The sequence below is a fragment of the Callorhinus ursinus genome, unplaced genomic scaffold (assembly GCF_003265705.2).
Source record: "Callorhinus ursinus isolate GAN/ISIS: 27379988/994484 unplaced genomic scaffold, GSC_fseal_2.0 scaffold12, whole genome shotgun sequence".
In the NCBI taxonomy this organism is placed as follows: Eukaryota; Metazoa; Chordata; class Mammalia; order Carnivora; family Otariidae; genus Callorhinus; species Callorhinus ursinus.
Window position 1 is genome coordinate 51,110,148 of NW_027397074.1, and position 17,664 is coordinate 51,127,811.

Genomic DNA, 17,664 nt, shown 5'->3' on the forward strand with positions numbered 1-17,664 from the left:
TGTGTGTGTGTGTGTGTGTGTGTGTGTGTGTGTGTGTGTGTGTGTGTCTGGGTGAGGACTTACACACATAGATACAAATATGTATGTAAGTAAGCATATTCATTTCTATGTTACATTGGCCAGCATTTTATCTTTATTATAGAGTATCTGTGAAAATAATGATTATTTGCTGGCCACACCCTTGCTGTGATTTGGAAGGCTGTCAGAAGGGTCTAATGTGTGGGTCAGAAAACAAAACAGAGATCAGACACACTCAGGCAAAAGCACTGTCCTTTTAAAACAGCTCCACCCATGTCCCTGATCAGACAATATCCTGGTTTCTAATGCTCTCAAAACAATACTTAACAGACCCTCAGAATCTTTTATGGAAACTCACCTCTACTGTAAATTATCATCATAATAAATGTTAACTCTTAAGATAAGTACTCTCTCCAAGTACCCTGAATGAGGCCCATCAGGATTTCTGCACTGTGTGCAACCTCACAGATTCGTGCACTTGATTAAAAAAAAATAAAGTTGGTTGTTCAGATTTTGAATCTCTAGACTCCTACATACCACAACTGCTCTACTACAAAGGCTCATGGAATGTTTAGACCGAACCTTCCCATCTATTTTCAGCTAACAATAGAAAACAGTCTCCTGTTTCTTTGAAAACAGCTTCCTAACTTTCCTTCTTGCCAGGGCTCTCAGCCCAGCCTTGGGAATGACCTTGGGAATTCTGCATCACTTCAGAGGCTGTGAGGCTCTCAGGGGAAGACCGTGATCTGAAGTTACCAGAGATCAGAGAGGATCAGATGCAACATGTAGACACCGTTACATGGATGGTGTCTGGAGTGAGACAGCAGCTTCCTCTCCAGTGCTCAGTGGGCAAGTTACTGACGCACGCTGTGCCTCAGTCTCCTTACTTATTAAAAGTGATGGTGGTGGTGGTGGTAATACTCTGCTGGGGATTTCTGGGAGGAACAGAACAAGCTACCCCACCTTCAAGCTCTCCCTGCAGGGTAGCAACATGTGAGTGTTAGCTATGACCATTACATAAAAGTGATCTTCTAGAAAGGTAAGCAAAGTCCATGATCTTCAAATGTTTGCCTTCATAGTGTCAAGGACTCTCTGTCCTTGGAGCCGGCGGGGGAGGGGGGGGAGGGCGGGGAGGAAGCAAGGAAAGCCAAACAATTCAGGCCAGAAATACTTTTTTTTAAAGGCTTCTCTGAGTCACAGACTAGCAATACCAATCTCACAGGGGCTCCCTAGGTGGCATGTTCCCCAAAATAAATTCCACACCAGAAAACCCAAACTTACTTAAGGAGAATATATGAAGAGTAGAAAGATGAAAAATGGGTTAAAAAGAGTAGCAAGAAAGATTAAAAAAAAAAAATCCAGAAACAACTCTCTACAATGAATCACAAGAAAATCCAGACGTCAGATTGTGGGGGAAAAATAAAACAAAACAAAACAAAAACGGGAAACTGCCTCAGGAAAATAAGAGCCAGATATAAAAGCAATTAGTAAGATTTATTAATAAAGTGTGTTGGCATGAGTATTACTGTGAAAACGTTATTACATGATAATGTATAGTATTCATAGTAAACAAATTAGCTAATGTATTATTTTATTATAGCATTAGTAGTAACTACTATTAGCTAATTTATTTTCCTTTTAGCTTAAAAAGGGGGAAAACAAGCATATGGTAACTAATCGTTGCCATTTGCTTACACCTGGTAAGTTAAAAGAGCTTAACGCTAAAAGACTCCCACGTAAACGACACTGGAGATTGGCACCCACAGCTCCATTCAGCACAAACATGGCCTCATGTTGTCACTCACAGTACAAGCACTGAAGCAGAGTGACAAAGAAAAGCGAATGCTACTGCCATCAAACTCTTCTTTACATCCCCAGGAGCTAGTGGAGACTGAGAACAGAGATGGTGCTAGTCTTCCTTGACTGCTTTAGAAACAAAAAATAAGTTATATTTATTTTTTTTAAGATTTTATTTATTTTTGAGAAAGAGAGAGAAAGAGCAAGCGCACGAGTGGGAGTGAGGGAGGGACAGAGGGAGAAGCAGATGCCCCGCCGAGCAGGGAGCCCATTGCAGGGCTCAGTCCCAGGACCCTGGGATCATGACTTGAGCCGAAGGAAGATGCTTAACCGACTGAGCCACCCAGGCACCCCCCCCAAAAAATAAGTTATATTTATGCTCTCTAATTATCCGAAGGCAAAATGACTCTGTTCCCATAATCTAAGTGGCCTTAGTAACCCCTAGGGATTGTCCCACTTCCTCAAATGCTCTAGAACTCTGCTCACTGGACTCCAAAGACAGGCTGCAAGGACTTGGGAGGGAAGATGGAGAGAAAGAGAAAGACTATCATTTGGCCTCCAAATCTCCAAGCTGTGCTTCTGGGGCCAGGATTTCCATCTCCACGGTCACGACGGAGATGGAGCACCATTTCTGCAACTGCAGGTAGGCCTTTCTGTGCTTTGCTGTCATCTATGAATGTGACTGATTGGTAAGTGAGAGAAGCTTCTTCCATGTCACACACCAGGGTGCCCAGAGCAGGGATCGCTCCCTTGGTCCATCTAATAGCATTTTATATAAATGTTGTATTATTTATATTCATATTTTATAGAAATGTTATGTAATAACATTTTATTTATATACATATTTTAAAATATATTGCATATGTTATTAGACCATATAATTCTATTTTATATTATAAAACAAAGATATTATTAAACATATATGTGTGTTACATTGTCTATTATCTTATAAAAATATACACACACACATATATGCCTATATATGTAGTGCATATATAAAATAAATATAATTCACTGTGACTGGTTGCTAGATGGCATACTAGGTTTCCACAAGAGGAATTTTTTTTTTTAAATTCAACCTCAAACCCTCAATCACAAAGAGAAGATGGCCATGCTAAAATCTTGCTACGTTCCAAGTCAAGGGACTCAATCATCTAATTTCAAATGATGCAGCACTAAAAGCCCTTATCAAACCCCGACATAGATATTTACTCTCACTCCTGGAGGAGAGACTGAGGCTCCAGAGACAAAGGTGGGATCCAAGGCTCTCTTTCTGAAGTCAATGCCGCATGCACAAGATCAAGGCTAAATGGGTTACTAGTATAAAGCAACCACATGGCACATGCAGGAGCACTTTTATTTGTTTGCTTTATTTGTTTTTTTATAAAGTGCTAAGCTAAAGATTTCGCAGTACTGACTGCCACAAATTAAGCCGACTGCAAACTTTACATTCTGGTTGAGAGCCATGTCACAGCCAACACACCATGTGTGCTGGAATGATTCAAATAAATGTTTCTCATCAACTCAGTAGAGACCATCTTCATTCCAACTAAATTCAGCCAATCTCAAAGCATTTCAAATTTAAGCTGATAAATTTATAAAAGAACAGTGCTTCCAAATGTTTCGATTGGGTGCCATGCCCAGGGCAGAAGGGGAGAAAGATGCAAGTAAAGGCCACTTTTATAGTTCTCAATAAATCGTACTCAATATATCCTTAATTCCTAAAGTTAATGAATATAGTTCTGCCCTGCCCTTTGAATTTTTCCAAATGTTTTCTGTTGTATGTGGTAAAAATTAAAAATAAATAAAATAAATAAAATAAATAAATAAAACATAAAAGATTATACATTTCTAAATCACCCTTTAGACCTTCCCTTGGCCTTCAGATTCATAGCACGACTTATGCGTGCAAACGTTCTTTCGGCTCCTTAAAAATTTAACTGCGAATCAGTTCTGGACTCTATTCTATTCGTTTGATCTGTCTACCCCCTGATACCAATATCACACTGTGTTTATGACTTTAGAGTAAGTTTGAAGTCAGTTAATGAAATCCTCCAACTTGGTTCATCTTTGTTGCTTTGTCAAGACTGTTTTGGCTATTCTAGGTCCTGTACATTTCCTTTACATTTTAGGATTGGTTGCAATTTCTTTTTTAAAAAATCATATTGCAGGGCACCTGGGTGGCTCAGTCAGTTAAGCGTCTGCCTTCGGCTCAGGTCATGATCCCAGGGTCCTGGGATCGAGCCACCGCATCGGGTTCCCAGCTCAGCAGGAAGCCTGCTTCTCCCTTTTCCACTCCCCCTGCTCGTGTTCCCTCTCTTGCTGTGTCTCTCTCTGTCAAATAAATAAATCTTTAAAAAATTTTTAAAAATAAAAAAATAAAAAATCATATTGCATTGGGGGCAACTGGGTGGCTCAGCCGGTTAAGGGTCCAACTCTTGGTTTTGGCTCAGGTCATGATCTCAGGGTTGTGGGATTGAACCCTGTGTCCAGCTCCACACTCAACAGAGTGTCTGCTTGGGATTCTCTCTCTCCCTCTGCCCTTCTCTTCCCCCTGCCGCACCCCCCCCTCAGCTCATGCTCAATCTCTCTGAATGAATGAATAAATAAATAAATCCTTAAATTTCAGAAGTCTGACTACGATGTTTCCAGATAATAATTTTCTTTCTATTTATCCCACTTAGGATAACTGAACTTCTTAGCTCTATAAATTTATGTTTTTCAACAAATTTTGGAAACTGGCATTATTTCCTCAAATATTTTTCTGCCTCATTCTCTCTTTCCTCTTTCTGAGACCCCAATTAAATGTTATCATCTCACACATCAATTACTCACTATTAATTTTATCTGTTCTTTGGAATGAGCAATTTATACTGATACATCTTCAAGATTACTATCTCTTCTGACATCTTCAACTCCCATACACTGAATTTTTCATTTTAAATATTATACTTTTCAGTTTTATAATTTTCAATTGGCTATTTTTTATGGTTTCCATTTCTCTGCTAAGACTTCTCAACTGTGCACGCATTATACTAATACTTTCTTCTTCTAATATATTTATAAACATTGCTTTAAAATCTTCATTTGCTAATTACAACACCTGGGTCATCTCAGGCTCAGCTTCTACTACTTGCTTTATTTTTTTCTTCTTAAGAATTTTTTTATTGTATTCTGAACATTGGGAATAAAAGACTCCCAAGTCTCAACATCCAGTTTTGTTCTTCCAAAGAGTGTTTTGTTAGAGCAGAAATAAACCTAGCTAGAATCAAACTCTAAATTCTGTAGTGAGTGGCAGTTTAAATCTCTCCGCAATTCTTTCCAATTCCAGTTGCTATTTTTACCAGGCCCTCTGGGGTTCTCACACACATACACATACACACTCACACACATGTACATTCACACTACTGATTTGGGCCGATTTTATAGGTGGTTATAAATAGATATGTAGATACAGGGTCTCATATCCTGTGAGCTTCCCTTCTTTCATGGAGTCCCCCACCACAAGGTAGATGCTTTGTCAGTCCCAAACTATATCTTCTTAGCAACTTACCAAGACTGAGGCTTTCAGCCACCTCATGCTAACCGGATGAGCAGGTATTTTCAGGCAAAAGCTATGAACACATAAATCTCATCTGAGGCCCGTTTGTTCTTCTGACTGACCTCCCTCTTTCTGTCTACTTTGGGTTGCTATCCAGTTCCTTCAAGCAGTTGTTTTTGGTGTTTTTGTTTACATTACTATGTCCAGATTCTATAACTGTTATCTGTATTAGTCTAATTAAGATATTCTACCATTACCAGAATGAAGGCCCTGAACACTGATTTTGTCTATGTCTGATAAATGAAAATCATGGTTCACATGGAGTCACACTTCCAGCATCCCTATATACCAAAAGATTAAAACTATTGGCAGATAAATTTTAAGAAATTATTTTGGCTTCAGAGCCCCCAGACTCCTCGACATCAGCAAATCATATGAGGTTGTTAGAGAAAAACTCGGTTTGAGTCCCAGCTCCACCACCTTATTTTAACTTCTGTATCAAGGAAATAATACTCATTATACTGATCTTGGGCAGTATTTTTTAATTCACCAGTGTGAATTAAAAGTAATGAGCGTAAACACTGAGACAGTGCCCAGAACAAACTCTTATAAAAGAGGGCTTCTGCTGCCATTACCATTAAGTGTGTCTACTATGATAAATATATATATCAAAAGAACATTTAAAAAATTTTACCCTCAAAACTCAATAGTGCTTTTTACTTTATCAGGTTTTAATAACTAAGGAGTATATACTTTTTTCTATGTGGGAAGGGGTAGGGGAAGATGAATGACTGAGACCAGTATTATACACTGAAGGCAACTGGAATTTTCTCTGAGGACTGAAAAAATAAGGTGCACATTTTCAGATGCTGTTCGGTCTTGCTTCTCAAATTGAAATTATCTGTTTAACAACTTGGCAAAATGGAAATTTCTTCCGCCTACTGTAGAGAGTTTGTTAGACCCTATTTGGACTCACCTTCTTCAGTGGATAAGAAAGGCACTGAGGAGGAAAAACTCTAAGAAAGAAATTCTGAGATCTCCAGACACAATTATCATGCAATCCACTTGACAGGTGACTGAACACTTTCTAAGACTCCAAGTAAATAATTTTCATACCATACTTCAATCCTGAATTTTTTTTTAATGTGCATCTTTTTCATACTGAGCCATCAGATAAAATCAAAGACTTTTAACTTTGAACATCACACAGGCCACAAAAAAGGAAGTTTTGTTTAAAGTAATACATAAAATTATGCCTAGCCTTGCTCTAGGAGAAGGATAGCAATTCTGATGTAATTAATTTGTGGCTACAAACATAAAATATCCTTTCTACAACCAAGCAAAAAAAAGGGGGGCAGGATAAATTTTGAAAGAACCAATTAATAAGAACATCAAACAAGGAAAGAAAACCACTTACTCAAAATACCTAGATGCATAGTTATACAGTCAGTCAGAGGACAGGGTTTAATTATGCAGAGAAGAAGGAAGTGTTACATCATCTATATTAATTGATCATAAATTCTTACCAAGGCTTCATGATCTTCTGCAACTTCTGGTATCGTCTGCAAAATTTCAAAAAAACCATATGAGGAGCTTGTTTGAAAGCAATAATTTTTACACAAAGAACATATCTTGAAGAAAGCTCAGGATTAGATATAGGGGAGATTTAACTACCATGATGTAAAGGACTTTATTCATTTCAAAACATTATTCAAAGTAATAAACTGGTGTTCCCCACTAATAAGAAACAATCAAAAGACAGGGATTAAACCACTGTAACCAAACCATTGCTTTTACTTAAGAGTAAAGGCAACCAGAACACTCCATTTGGATCAGAGTGGGTATATGTTCAATGGGGAGAAAATCCCTAGATATAAGACTGGGCATATTTTTAATGAAAAAAAAAAGATACTAGACCAGTTCTTAAGTATAATTCTGACAGTGAATAAATAATTGATTATCTTTCTTTGGGAAAATTCTAATTCTACTTTGGCCTTTCTTGAGAAAAGATTGCCTCTTTGCAGGGAAGACATCACAAAATACTGCAATAGTCTTGGACAACAGATGGAACTCTGTGATGGCAGCCTGCAAAAAAACGGACAAATCTCATCTGCAAGAAAGGACAACTATGTTTCTTAAAAAACTGGGGTCAAGAAGATAAGGAAACAAGTGACGTTCATCCCATCAAACCACTTCCCATCTCTCCAGTCTTCCAAATTTCTCTGGCATTAAGTATGTTCTTCCTTCCCTCTGTTTTGAATACCCTTCCGCTCTAACCAGCTTGTTCAACAAGCTAAGTTCTACTCCAAACTCTCCAGATTGTAGGCTCCTCTGGGAAGACTTCCTGACCTCTGATTTCCTTGACCAGACTGAGGGTGGCACTCACACCTGCACTCGCTGGAAGAAACATTAGCTGTAGTATGACTTAGGTAGGAACCCTCACTGTCCTTCCAGCTTCCTGAAGGCAGGGGCTTAGCACTGTGACTGAGTACAATAATGTCAGGCATAGGCAGAGTAGATGCTAAATAAGTAGTAGATCAATGATTTGGCTCTTCAGATGAAGTGAAGTTTCATTTTCATCCACATAAAATGTAACCACTTCAGAAACCCAACTGACCACAAGGAGATCAGATCTTGTCTCTGGTAAGTCAGGGGAGGGGGGGAGGGGTGTTGGGGGAGGAAGGGTAAAAATGTATATAGCCATCTTCTTCCCCCTCCCATCCCCCTCCTTTACCTGCCTTTGGGGGGAAAAAAATATTAGCTTCCTTCCCTCCCTCCTTCAAAAAGCCACTGGGCAAGGTGAAAGTAGTAGGTGACCGACCAACCACAGAGAGGCAGACCTGAGCAGAGGCTGGGCCCTCTCGCAAGGCCTGAACACCCCTGTCCACTAAAAGGAACTGGGCTCCTTGTAGAAATGACTCCCACCAGGACTGCAGCAAGGAAAGCTCTAGATAAGCCTGGAACAGCTCACGGAGCCAGAAAGAAACGAAATGCTCAAAGAATAATGGGAGACAGGTCAGAAGGGCACAGAAGGCTGCCTGAAGCTTCCACAGCCAAATCTGGGACAGACCAAACACCAAAATAAATAACAGTGACAGATCACACCTTACTGAATTAAACAGGACCGAATGAGTCCACGTTGTTTCAAAGAGTGGCACGCTGGTATTGTCGCAGAGCCCAATCTCTCGGGGGAAACACACAAACCTGATTTGTACTGTTTTCTGTCCTCCATCCTGTAACTACTCCAGAATTATTTATTAATTACAAAGTGGGGTAAACATGTTACGGTAGAGACACCTGGAAGGCACTCTCTTAAGTGGTCAAAGTGAACACCAGTAATAAGACACACGGACATCGTGTGTCATCCACAGGATGCAACAAAGAAAACCACAAGCATCAGTGATATTCCAGCCAAAGACGTATATAAATAGGGGTTTACAACAAGAAAACAATACAGGATAAACCTGTAAGAAAAAAAAAAAAAAACTGTTCCAATGGGAAACTGTGCTTACTGTTCTGAGTTATCAGATGCCAGCCCAGTTGTCTCTAAGTTGTAGGTAACTGGTGAATATGTACATTCTGTCCCGTCTTGTAGTGTTTTAATGGACTTCCTCCTTGCAGATAAAAATCCAGTTTTGCCTCCATTTGCAATTCATTTCAACATCCCTTTGCGCCATATAAATTGGTGCCCTTTTGACTTTTCCTTTGAAACCGTTAAAACATCTGCCTCGTTCCCTCATATCACAAGAGTAAAATTGTTTTAACACATGTTCATTTTTATATGTGTATGAGTCACGCTTTTATCTTTTCCTAAAAATCACCTGTAATGAATTACCTTTTAACAAACCCAAACTGGAGGGTATTCTAAAAGTGGCTGACCTATCATCTTAAAAAGTGCCAAAATCAGGAAAGAAAAGGAACCCCTAGGGAATAATTCCATACAGAACAAGATTAGGAAAAGACAGGACAACTGGTGCAAAGGTGCTATCTGGACACAAAAGAGACAAGTGTGAAACTTGATATTGCAACTCCTCCAGTAAGTAGAGAACTGTTCAGTTAATTAAACAAGGAGGCCATTAACTGATGTGGCCCTAAGGCCAGAGGCCGGTGTAAGCAAACCAAAATCCAAGCCTGTAAATGCTGCAAGGTTACAAAACAAACAAACAAACAAAAAACCCAAAACATCCATATTTATGGATGACCAATCACAAACATCCAGCTAGGCTCTAGGCTGCAGCCAATCAAATAATTGCTTTGCTTTGCTTCCTCCCCTTCTCTATAGAAGTCTTTCCCCTGGCTCCTGCAGGTGCAGCGCTCCTAAATACTTCCAGTTTGGCACTGACTGCTTCTAATTGGTTTCTGCTCAAATAAATTCTTAAAATTTTAATATGCTTCAGTTCATTATTTAACAGAATCGATTCAAAATAAATGTGTATGTGAGGTGTGTATGTGTGTGCATGCATGTGTGTAATATATAAAGCTATCACTGCAACTTTTCAAAATCGTTTTCTGGCCTGGTGCCTGAGCACCTTCAGGTTTTTATATGTGTTCCACTTGCTGTAGCAGACTCTGGCCTTGGAACATTCTCCCTGACCAGTGCTTCTTCTCAACTCCCTCTCAACTTTGGGTTCAGATTAAAAATAAACGAAGAGGAACTTTTTGTTATGATGTCTCTTTTCCTAACTGAGGTTCCCTCTCTCCCTCTCTCTCTCTCTCTCTCCCTCTTTCTCTCTCTCTCTCTCTCTCTCTCTCTTTCTCTCCATATACCCATTTTTAAAAGAAACCTGACCAGGAACAAATGGTTCTAGAAAGGCTGAAGCCTCTCACCAGAGCCCAAGGTATGGCATTCTCTTCCCCAGGCAGAAGATAATCTCTTCTCTAAACAGGCTGTGTGACCTCGTCTCATTTCCATTTTCATTTCCAGGGTGACGCCGCATAATTTGTGCATGCACACCCTGAATGCCCCTGTTAATCACTACCTTGAGAACGTATAGATCCCACCTCCCTCTATATTCCCATCAAGCAGAATGTGCCGAAGAATGTGTTGTCCAGCCTTCAGGGTCAGGGGCTCCCGGGATTGCCCAACCCAGAGCGTCTCCTTTGTACCGAAGGGTATCCAGATGGCAGGGCTTGAGCTCCTTGGAACACTGCCATGCAAGAAGGGGGAGGCCAAAGACAGTTGCCAGGCTAAGTTGCTGTGTTGTCAAAGCTTGCTGCATGAAGATCCCGGCAGTGGATGCTTTGTTCACTGCTTCTGGACTCCTTGTTTATGAGTTTCCCCAATAAACCTGTGTCTCGACTGCTGTCTCAGGGTCTTTTCTTTGGCCTCACTGGACCATCACCCACCCTTGACTTAGAGTCTGCTGGGGTATGGCTGCGCAGATGGACAAAGACCCACAGACAAAGGAAAGAGCGATGGGAAAGGGGGAAGATCCAGTGTAAGGAATTTTCTGCCACACAACCGCTGACAAAGCCCCAGAGGATTGACCTCTTTGGCGTTTGTGATGCAAATTTCTGGCCTGGCCCCAGAAGGGCTGTTCCAGTTGGAACTCCCTGAGCTTGGCTGAGTGCAGAATCCAAGAAATCAGGCAGATGGATCTGGGGAGACCCAGCAGCCTTCACAGCTGGGGCCCCGCCGACCATACAGAGCAGCTTCTTTTTGGTCCAGGGAGCTGCTTGCTCCTCCCTGTGGCCACTGTCCAAGGTGAAGTGCAGGACGCGCACTGTGTGACCTGTACTTAGCTGCTAGACAGCGAGTCGCTCATCAACTTGGCCTGGCTTGGACCTTCCAGAACAGCCAAGGTTTATGAGAGACACTAAAGTCTTAGAAACAAGAACATTAAGTTAGAGCTGATAATCTACGTCCGTGGAGGTTAACAAAGTTACTTTCAAAAAAACAAAGTCCTCTTTTGTGTGAAGATGAAAGTTCAAAAAAGGTCACACATAGTCCGAAACTGTCATATCCACACACCTCCTCCCGTGTGCCTACACCATGTCAGAAATACTCAGCATTCAAGTAATACACACTTTACTAAATGAATAAAATCTGCAAACCCATTGTCAACTGTGGGTGCTAGGCAACATGAAAGCCAAGACATCATTCAGGTGCTTAATTCAAGTCATACGTCAATTTTCACATCTCCCAAGGAATGGCTATAGCTCTGATTCTGGCCTGGAGAAAATGATTCGAATAATGAGAGTTTCATATGAAACTGTGTGTTAATGAATGATAACAATTTTTATAAACACAAACACACATAGCTATACATATGCACAAAAGTCCTCATCTGTGTCCATGGAGAGAGGACTAATAATTTATACAATTAATATTGTTTGTTTTTAAGACAATTACTTGAGAGCTTTTTACATATCTCTCAAATAAACTCTGGGACTCTCTCCACTGTTCCTGATACCGCCAAATTTTGGAGAGATGACTTCAACCAAAAAAAATAAAAAGCACTTGTAAATTCCCCAGATTAGTGAGAACACCTCAACTATCTCACTGCTATTTTTCTTAGGAAAGCTAGAATCCCTGAGGGACCACCAGCCCAGTACTGGCCAGGGTGTTAGAAATGGACAGATTCTTCCACAAGTGGTAAAGTATAAATGAGGCATTTCAGTGAGCTACAGGGCTGTTCTTATTTTTAAAACAGCTTTAAAATGTGTATATACTTTGAATCAGGAACTGTATTCCAACAAAATAATTTAAATATTCACAAAGATTTTACTAGAAGAAAAACTGATTAGAGAATGTGAAAAAGACCCCAAGACAATGGAAATGTCCAACTACAGTGGATGGTTAACTTTACTGCGCACGTCCTTCAAATTGTCACACTGTCCCTCAACTGTACCTCAACAAAGTTTTTTTAAAATGAAATAATATACAAACAACAAAAAGGATGACGGAAGTAATATTAATTACATGGAAACATTATTAGGTATAAAAAGCAGACTACAAAGAGTATGAACATTATAACTCTCCTTTTGCAAAGCCTGCGTGTGTATATCTAAAAGAAATACAAAAAGGGGGCGCCTGGGTGGCTCAGTCAGTTAAGCGGCTGCCTTTGGCTCAGGTCAGGATCTCAGGGTCCTGGGATCGAGCCCCGCATCGGGCTCTCCACTCAGTCAGTGGCAAGTCTACCTCTCCCTCTCCCTCTGTGATCTCTCTCGCTTTCTCCTCTCAAATAAATAAATAAATAAAATCTTAAAAAAGAAAAAGCAAATAAAAGAAATGCAAAAAGGATATACACCAACAATGTTAAAAATGTCTCTGGGAAGGCAGATCACAAATGATTCTTATTTCTCCTCCTCTGTTTACTTATATTTATTTTTTAAATAATATAATTTTTTTTATTAAGGAGAGAAAGCTAATTCAAAAGACTGTCTTGAGTTTTTTTGTAAATACATGAATTTAACTGTTTTTCTCTCTTGACTCTTCTGACCAGGGTGGTGCTACAGCTTACTCATATTCCAACAGCGTAATTTTCCTGTCACGTAGCCAAGTGGGAAGGAAACTATAAGAATCCTGCCCTTTCGTTCTTGGAAATGTTCCTCCTGTTCTTCTGTTCAGCACTGGAAGGACACAGGATAAACTGTCCACTTGACTGTGTGCGTAGAGGCAGAGACAAAGAACACGGGGTTTTATTGAAAGCCCAAGAAAGGCAGGGTTATTCACTACATTGGACTTAGGGTGGCAGGTATGATTTTTTTCTTTCAATTAAAATAAAATATCTCACTTCAGAGAGACCTTTTTTGTTTATTGAGATGTAACTGGCATACCATATTATGTGAGTTTCAGGTGTACAACATAGTGATTCCACATTTGTATACATTGTGCTATGATCACCACGGTGTCTACTTACCATCTGTCACCATACAAAGTTAATACAATATTATCGCCTACTTCCCCCATGCTGTACGTAACATCACGGTGACTTATCTATTTTATACTTGAACATTTGTGCTTCTTGATCTCCTCCACCCATTTTGCCAACCCTCCGAGCCCTCTCCTCTCTAGCAACCACCAACCTGTTCCCTGTAATGATAAGTCTGGGTTTGGTTTTTGTTTTGTTTTTTAGATTCCCCGTGTAAGTGAAATCATGTGGTGCTTGCCTTTCTCTGACTTATATTACTTAGTATAATACCCTCTAGGTCCAACCATGTGGTCACAAATGGCTGAGTAGTATTCCATTATACCTCTATTTCTCATCTTCTTTATCCATTCATCCATCAGTGATCAGTAGACATTTAGGTTGTTTCCATATCTTGGTTATTGTAAGTAATGCTGCAATGAACATAGTAATGTGTGTATCTTTTCAAATTAATGTTTCCATTTTTTTTTCAGATAGACACCTAGTCGCTGAATTGCTGGATGATACGGTAGTTTTAATTTTAATGTTTTGAGGAACCTCCACACTGTTTTCCAGAATGGCTGCACCAATTTACATACCCACCAACCGTGCACAAGGGTTCACTTTTCTCCACATGTTCTCCAACATTCGTTATTTCTTGTCTTCAGTAGTCATCCTGACAGTTGTAAGTTAACATCTCATTGTTGTTTTGGTTTGCATTTCCCTGATGATGAGTTACACTGAGCATCTTTCAAGTACCTGTTGGTCACCTGTATGTATCCTCTGGAAAAATGTCTATTCAGATCCTCTGCCCATCTTTTAACTGGGCTGTTTTTTGTTATTGAGCTGTATGAGCTCTTTATATGTTTTGGATATTAACCCCTTGAGAAGACTCTTAATACCCACTTTTAAAAAAGCACTGTCCATTCCTTGACTTTCTTTACCTGACACCATTGCCTTGCTCAGATTGAGCCAACAGGTTTCCCTGCAGCTTCACTTGCTTCCACACATATGTTTCAAGCTTAAACTAGGAATGGAATTTCAAAATTCCACAAGGATGGAAAAATTCAATTCAGGTTTGAAACACTGTGCTCTGCCAAAGTGACTCTCTCATTGCTCCTATGTTGCCCATTTTGCCCCACAGCCCCTCCTGGGACCAACTGGAACGAGAGACCTTGAGTAACGACAAGCAGGTGACTAATCCCTGAATCTCATTATGGCTCCAAGAAAGGGGAAAAATTCCAGGTACATTTATTTCTTCAGTGTTTCCTAAAAATTTCCACAGGTCCTGCTTAGGCAACCTCTGCCTTCCCCAGCTGGAAATCTGCCCAGGAGTCATGACTAACTGCATTCCAAATTGCAGGATCTATTTAATTTGTACAGTTTCTATTCCCAAAGTTTCCTGTTAATTAATTAAAGTCTTGCTGTAAGTTTAATTGAGAAGCCAGGTTTCCTTATAAGAAAAATGTCTTTCTCTCATCTTTTTAATCTGAGCAAAAGATCTGAAAAATAGCTGGGCATCAAATGAGCAGCTTAACATGAGCTGCAGGACCCAGCAGAAGAGGCAGGAGGCTGCATGGCTCCAGCGCCTCCTTCCTCCATCCCCGAAAGTAGCATGACTTTGAACTGATGCGAGACGGTGAGGAGGACACCAAACATGAGCCAGAGAGACACCATTCCTTCCCGTAACAAAGGGCGACAAGAAAGCATAAGAGATAAATGCAAACCGGAAACTCACCCAAGATCTGGCCTTGAGTCGTTTGTCTGTCTGAAACCCGGCTGCATGGAACAAATCAACATGGCTTACGGATTACAAATTGTTAAAATACTAGTAACTATAACACGCTTTTCAAAGAAAGGAATTCAATGACTGCAGTTCACATAAAGCACACGCGGTGTCAACATCCTCTCTGGTTATCCATGTGTGACATGGAGAAAGAATTCAGACGTGCCTCCCCAGTCCTCAGTCTGGGGAGTAGTGGTTCTTTGGGGCCCCTCTACAGGTCGAGATGAGTTACAGAGCAAGGCAATGACACAGATAATAAGTAGTAATGTTGACAAGACAAATACATAGCATCAGTGTTCACTCTTTTTCCTCTCAAGCAGAAAGGGCAGTGTCCCTTTGAGGAGTGTTCAGGCTAAACTGTGTCCCCTTAGAATTCCTTTGTTGAGTCCCGACCCCCAGTCCCTCAGAATGGGACAGTAGTTAGAGACAGAGCCTTTAAAGAGGGGATGAAGTTAAAATAAGGCTGTGAGGGGTGTCGCCTAATCCAATCTGACTGGTGTCTTTATAAGACAAGGAAATGTGGACCCGCAGAGAGATGTGAGGAACGAGTGGAGGAAAGACCACGTGAGGGCAGAGCCGGAAGGCGGCCACCTGCAAACCAAGGAGACCACAGAAGAAACCAAGCTGCCAAAACCTGGATCTTGGACTTCCAGCCCCCGTAACTATGAAACTATGAGACAATAAATTTCTGTTGTTTAAGCTACCCAGTCTGTGATATTTTGTTATGGCAGCCCTAGCAAACAAATCTAATGGAAACTAAAAAACAAAACAAAAAACAAAACTGAAGCTCCTAACATGCGTTCTTCCTCATTGTCAAAATGCCAGCCTTGGAGGTCCCAGAGCTCAGCCCCAGATCTCTATTCAGGGTACAGATCACATGGACCCCCGCTTTTAGTGTATTTCACACTATAATTGCAATTATGATTGCAATTCTGCTAAATGTGGAAGCATTAACACAATATCATTCTGAATGTTCAAATGCGTAAGCCCCTGGATACTCAGGTATCCATGGCAGAAGCACCGAGTATTAGCAGGCTACATTACGACCCGTTCTAGTACATTGATTGCTTTTGATACATCAATGGCTGGGACTCGGATAATAATTGTGGGGGCGTTTTTACATTTTCATTTAACATGCTGTAAATGTGACTGAGGCTGAACCCCCCAGGGCTCACTGTCCCAACAGAATCAGTGATGGGCATGAAACAGGACCTTCTGTATGTGGCAACCACACGAATTCGTCCAAAGTGACCAGTGAAGGTGTTTATAATCACAACTCCCACTCCCCTGCTCATTCATACCAAAGAATGAAGGATCAGATACATTCCACACTAGACCTCAGCCTGGAGCTTCCAATACAGGTAAAACGTTTTCTCCTTTTCCTTGGTCAAGCCCCTGAGATCCAAAAATTTATTCAACTTCCCTTGAGCCATTTCAAACTCCAACTCCAATTTATAGAAGGCACACCGGGATTCCCGTAACACCCAGAATTTGAGTTTCCCTGCTCTCCTCCAAGTTGATGTTCACCAAAAATTTAATGAGCAGAGTTTTAACCCTCATTAAAAAAATAAACGATACCTGTCTACAATCGACCCTTTCCAAATCACCCAAGCCTGCTTGCCGATAAAAAAAAAAAAAAAAAGAATTTGTCACTAGTGCCACCTGCAGAGGCCACGTGTAGGAGATGGAAGGAAGGAATGAACAAAAGAATGAAGGAAGGGAGAGGGTCAAGATGGGTCTGCAACATGCACAGTCAACGGCTCATTCTTTGCATCACCAGGTACTGAAGAGACATCTAAATGGCCCAGGCTTAAACACCAATTCTCAGTGACATTTAACTCTTTCCTCATAGGTATCTATACCAACTTTGCACAACACTGATTTAGCATATTAATATGCAATTAACTGCCATGGCATCTTCACACGCTCTAATTTACATGCTCTAATAGTGAATGCCAGTAGCACCTGACCATATGGGAATGAGCAGCTACCCGTGGACCCTACCCTGGCGTTTGGTGGTCGGGGAAGTTATCTGTCCACACATGTAAGAGCCAGCCCCATACAGCTCCTTCTACTCCCCAGTCACACCACAGAATCAAAGCCTTCCCTGAGAAGGGGAGCTCCCCAAGGAGAAATGCCCATCCTTCTCTTGATCGTGACAGAACTCAAACTCCTTCAGGGCCCATTCACTGACACCCCCTCTGTCAAGTTCCGTGAGCTGTAACTGGTCCAACCTCTGGACTCCCCCACTCTCAGAAGGAATTATATCTCCGTTGAATTCTGCCACCATACATTTTTTTAATGGCAAGGCTCACATCTTCTTAAATTCTGCTGACTTCCACTCTTTATACACAGTACTTAACAAATATTTATTGTATTTAATTTTAAATAATTAAGGATATACACTTCATCATTTAAATGATAACTTTTTAAAGTACGCTCCAAGCCCAGCACAGAGCCCAGCGTGGGGTTTGAACCCACGACCCCGAGATCAAGACCTGAGCTGAGATCAGGAGTCAGAAGCTTAACCGACTGAGCTACCCAGGTGCACCTCAAATGATAATCTTTTAAAAATTACTTCAGAGATGGGCACCTGGGTGGCTCAGTTGGTTAAGCGACTGCCTTCGGCTCAGGTCATGATCCCGGAGTCCCGGGATCGAGTCCCACATCAG

The 17,664-nt window shown here is 40.8% G+C and overlaps 1 protein-coding gene across 4 annotated transcripts in view; it reads right to left on the bottom strand.

The window, feature by feature from the left end:
* ELMO1 (engulfment and cell motility 1) overlaps nucleotides 1–17,664 on the bottom strand; it is a 525,187-nt gene that overhangs the window by 347,317 nt on the left and 160,206 nt on the right. For all 4 annotated transcript variants that reach the window (XM_025873160.2, XM_025873157.2, XM_025873158.1 and 1 more), the window contains one exon: nucleotides 6,883–6,918. In XM_025873160.2, the coding sequence (XP_025728945.1) occupies nucleotides 6,883–6,918 (36 nt within the window). The remainder of the gene's footprint in view (nucleotides 1–6,882; nucleotides 6,919–17,664) is intronic.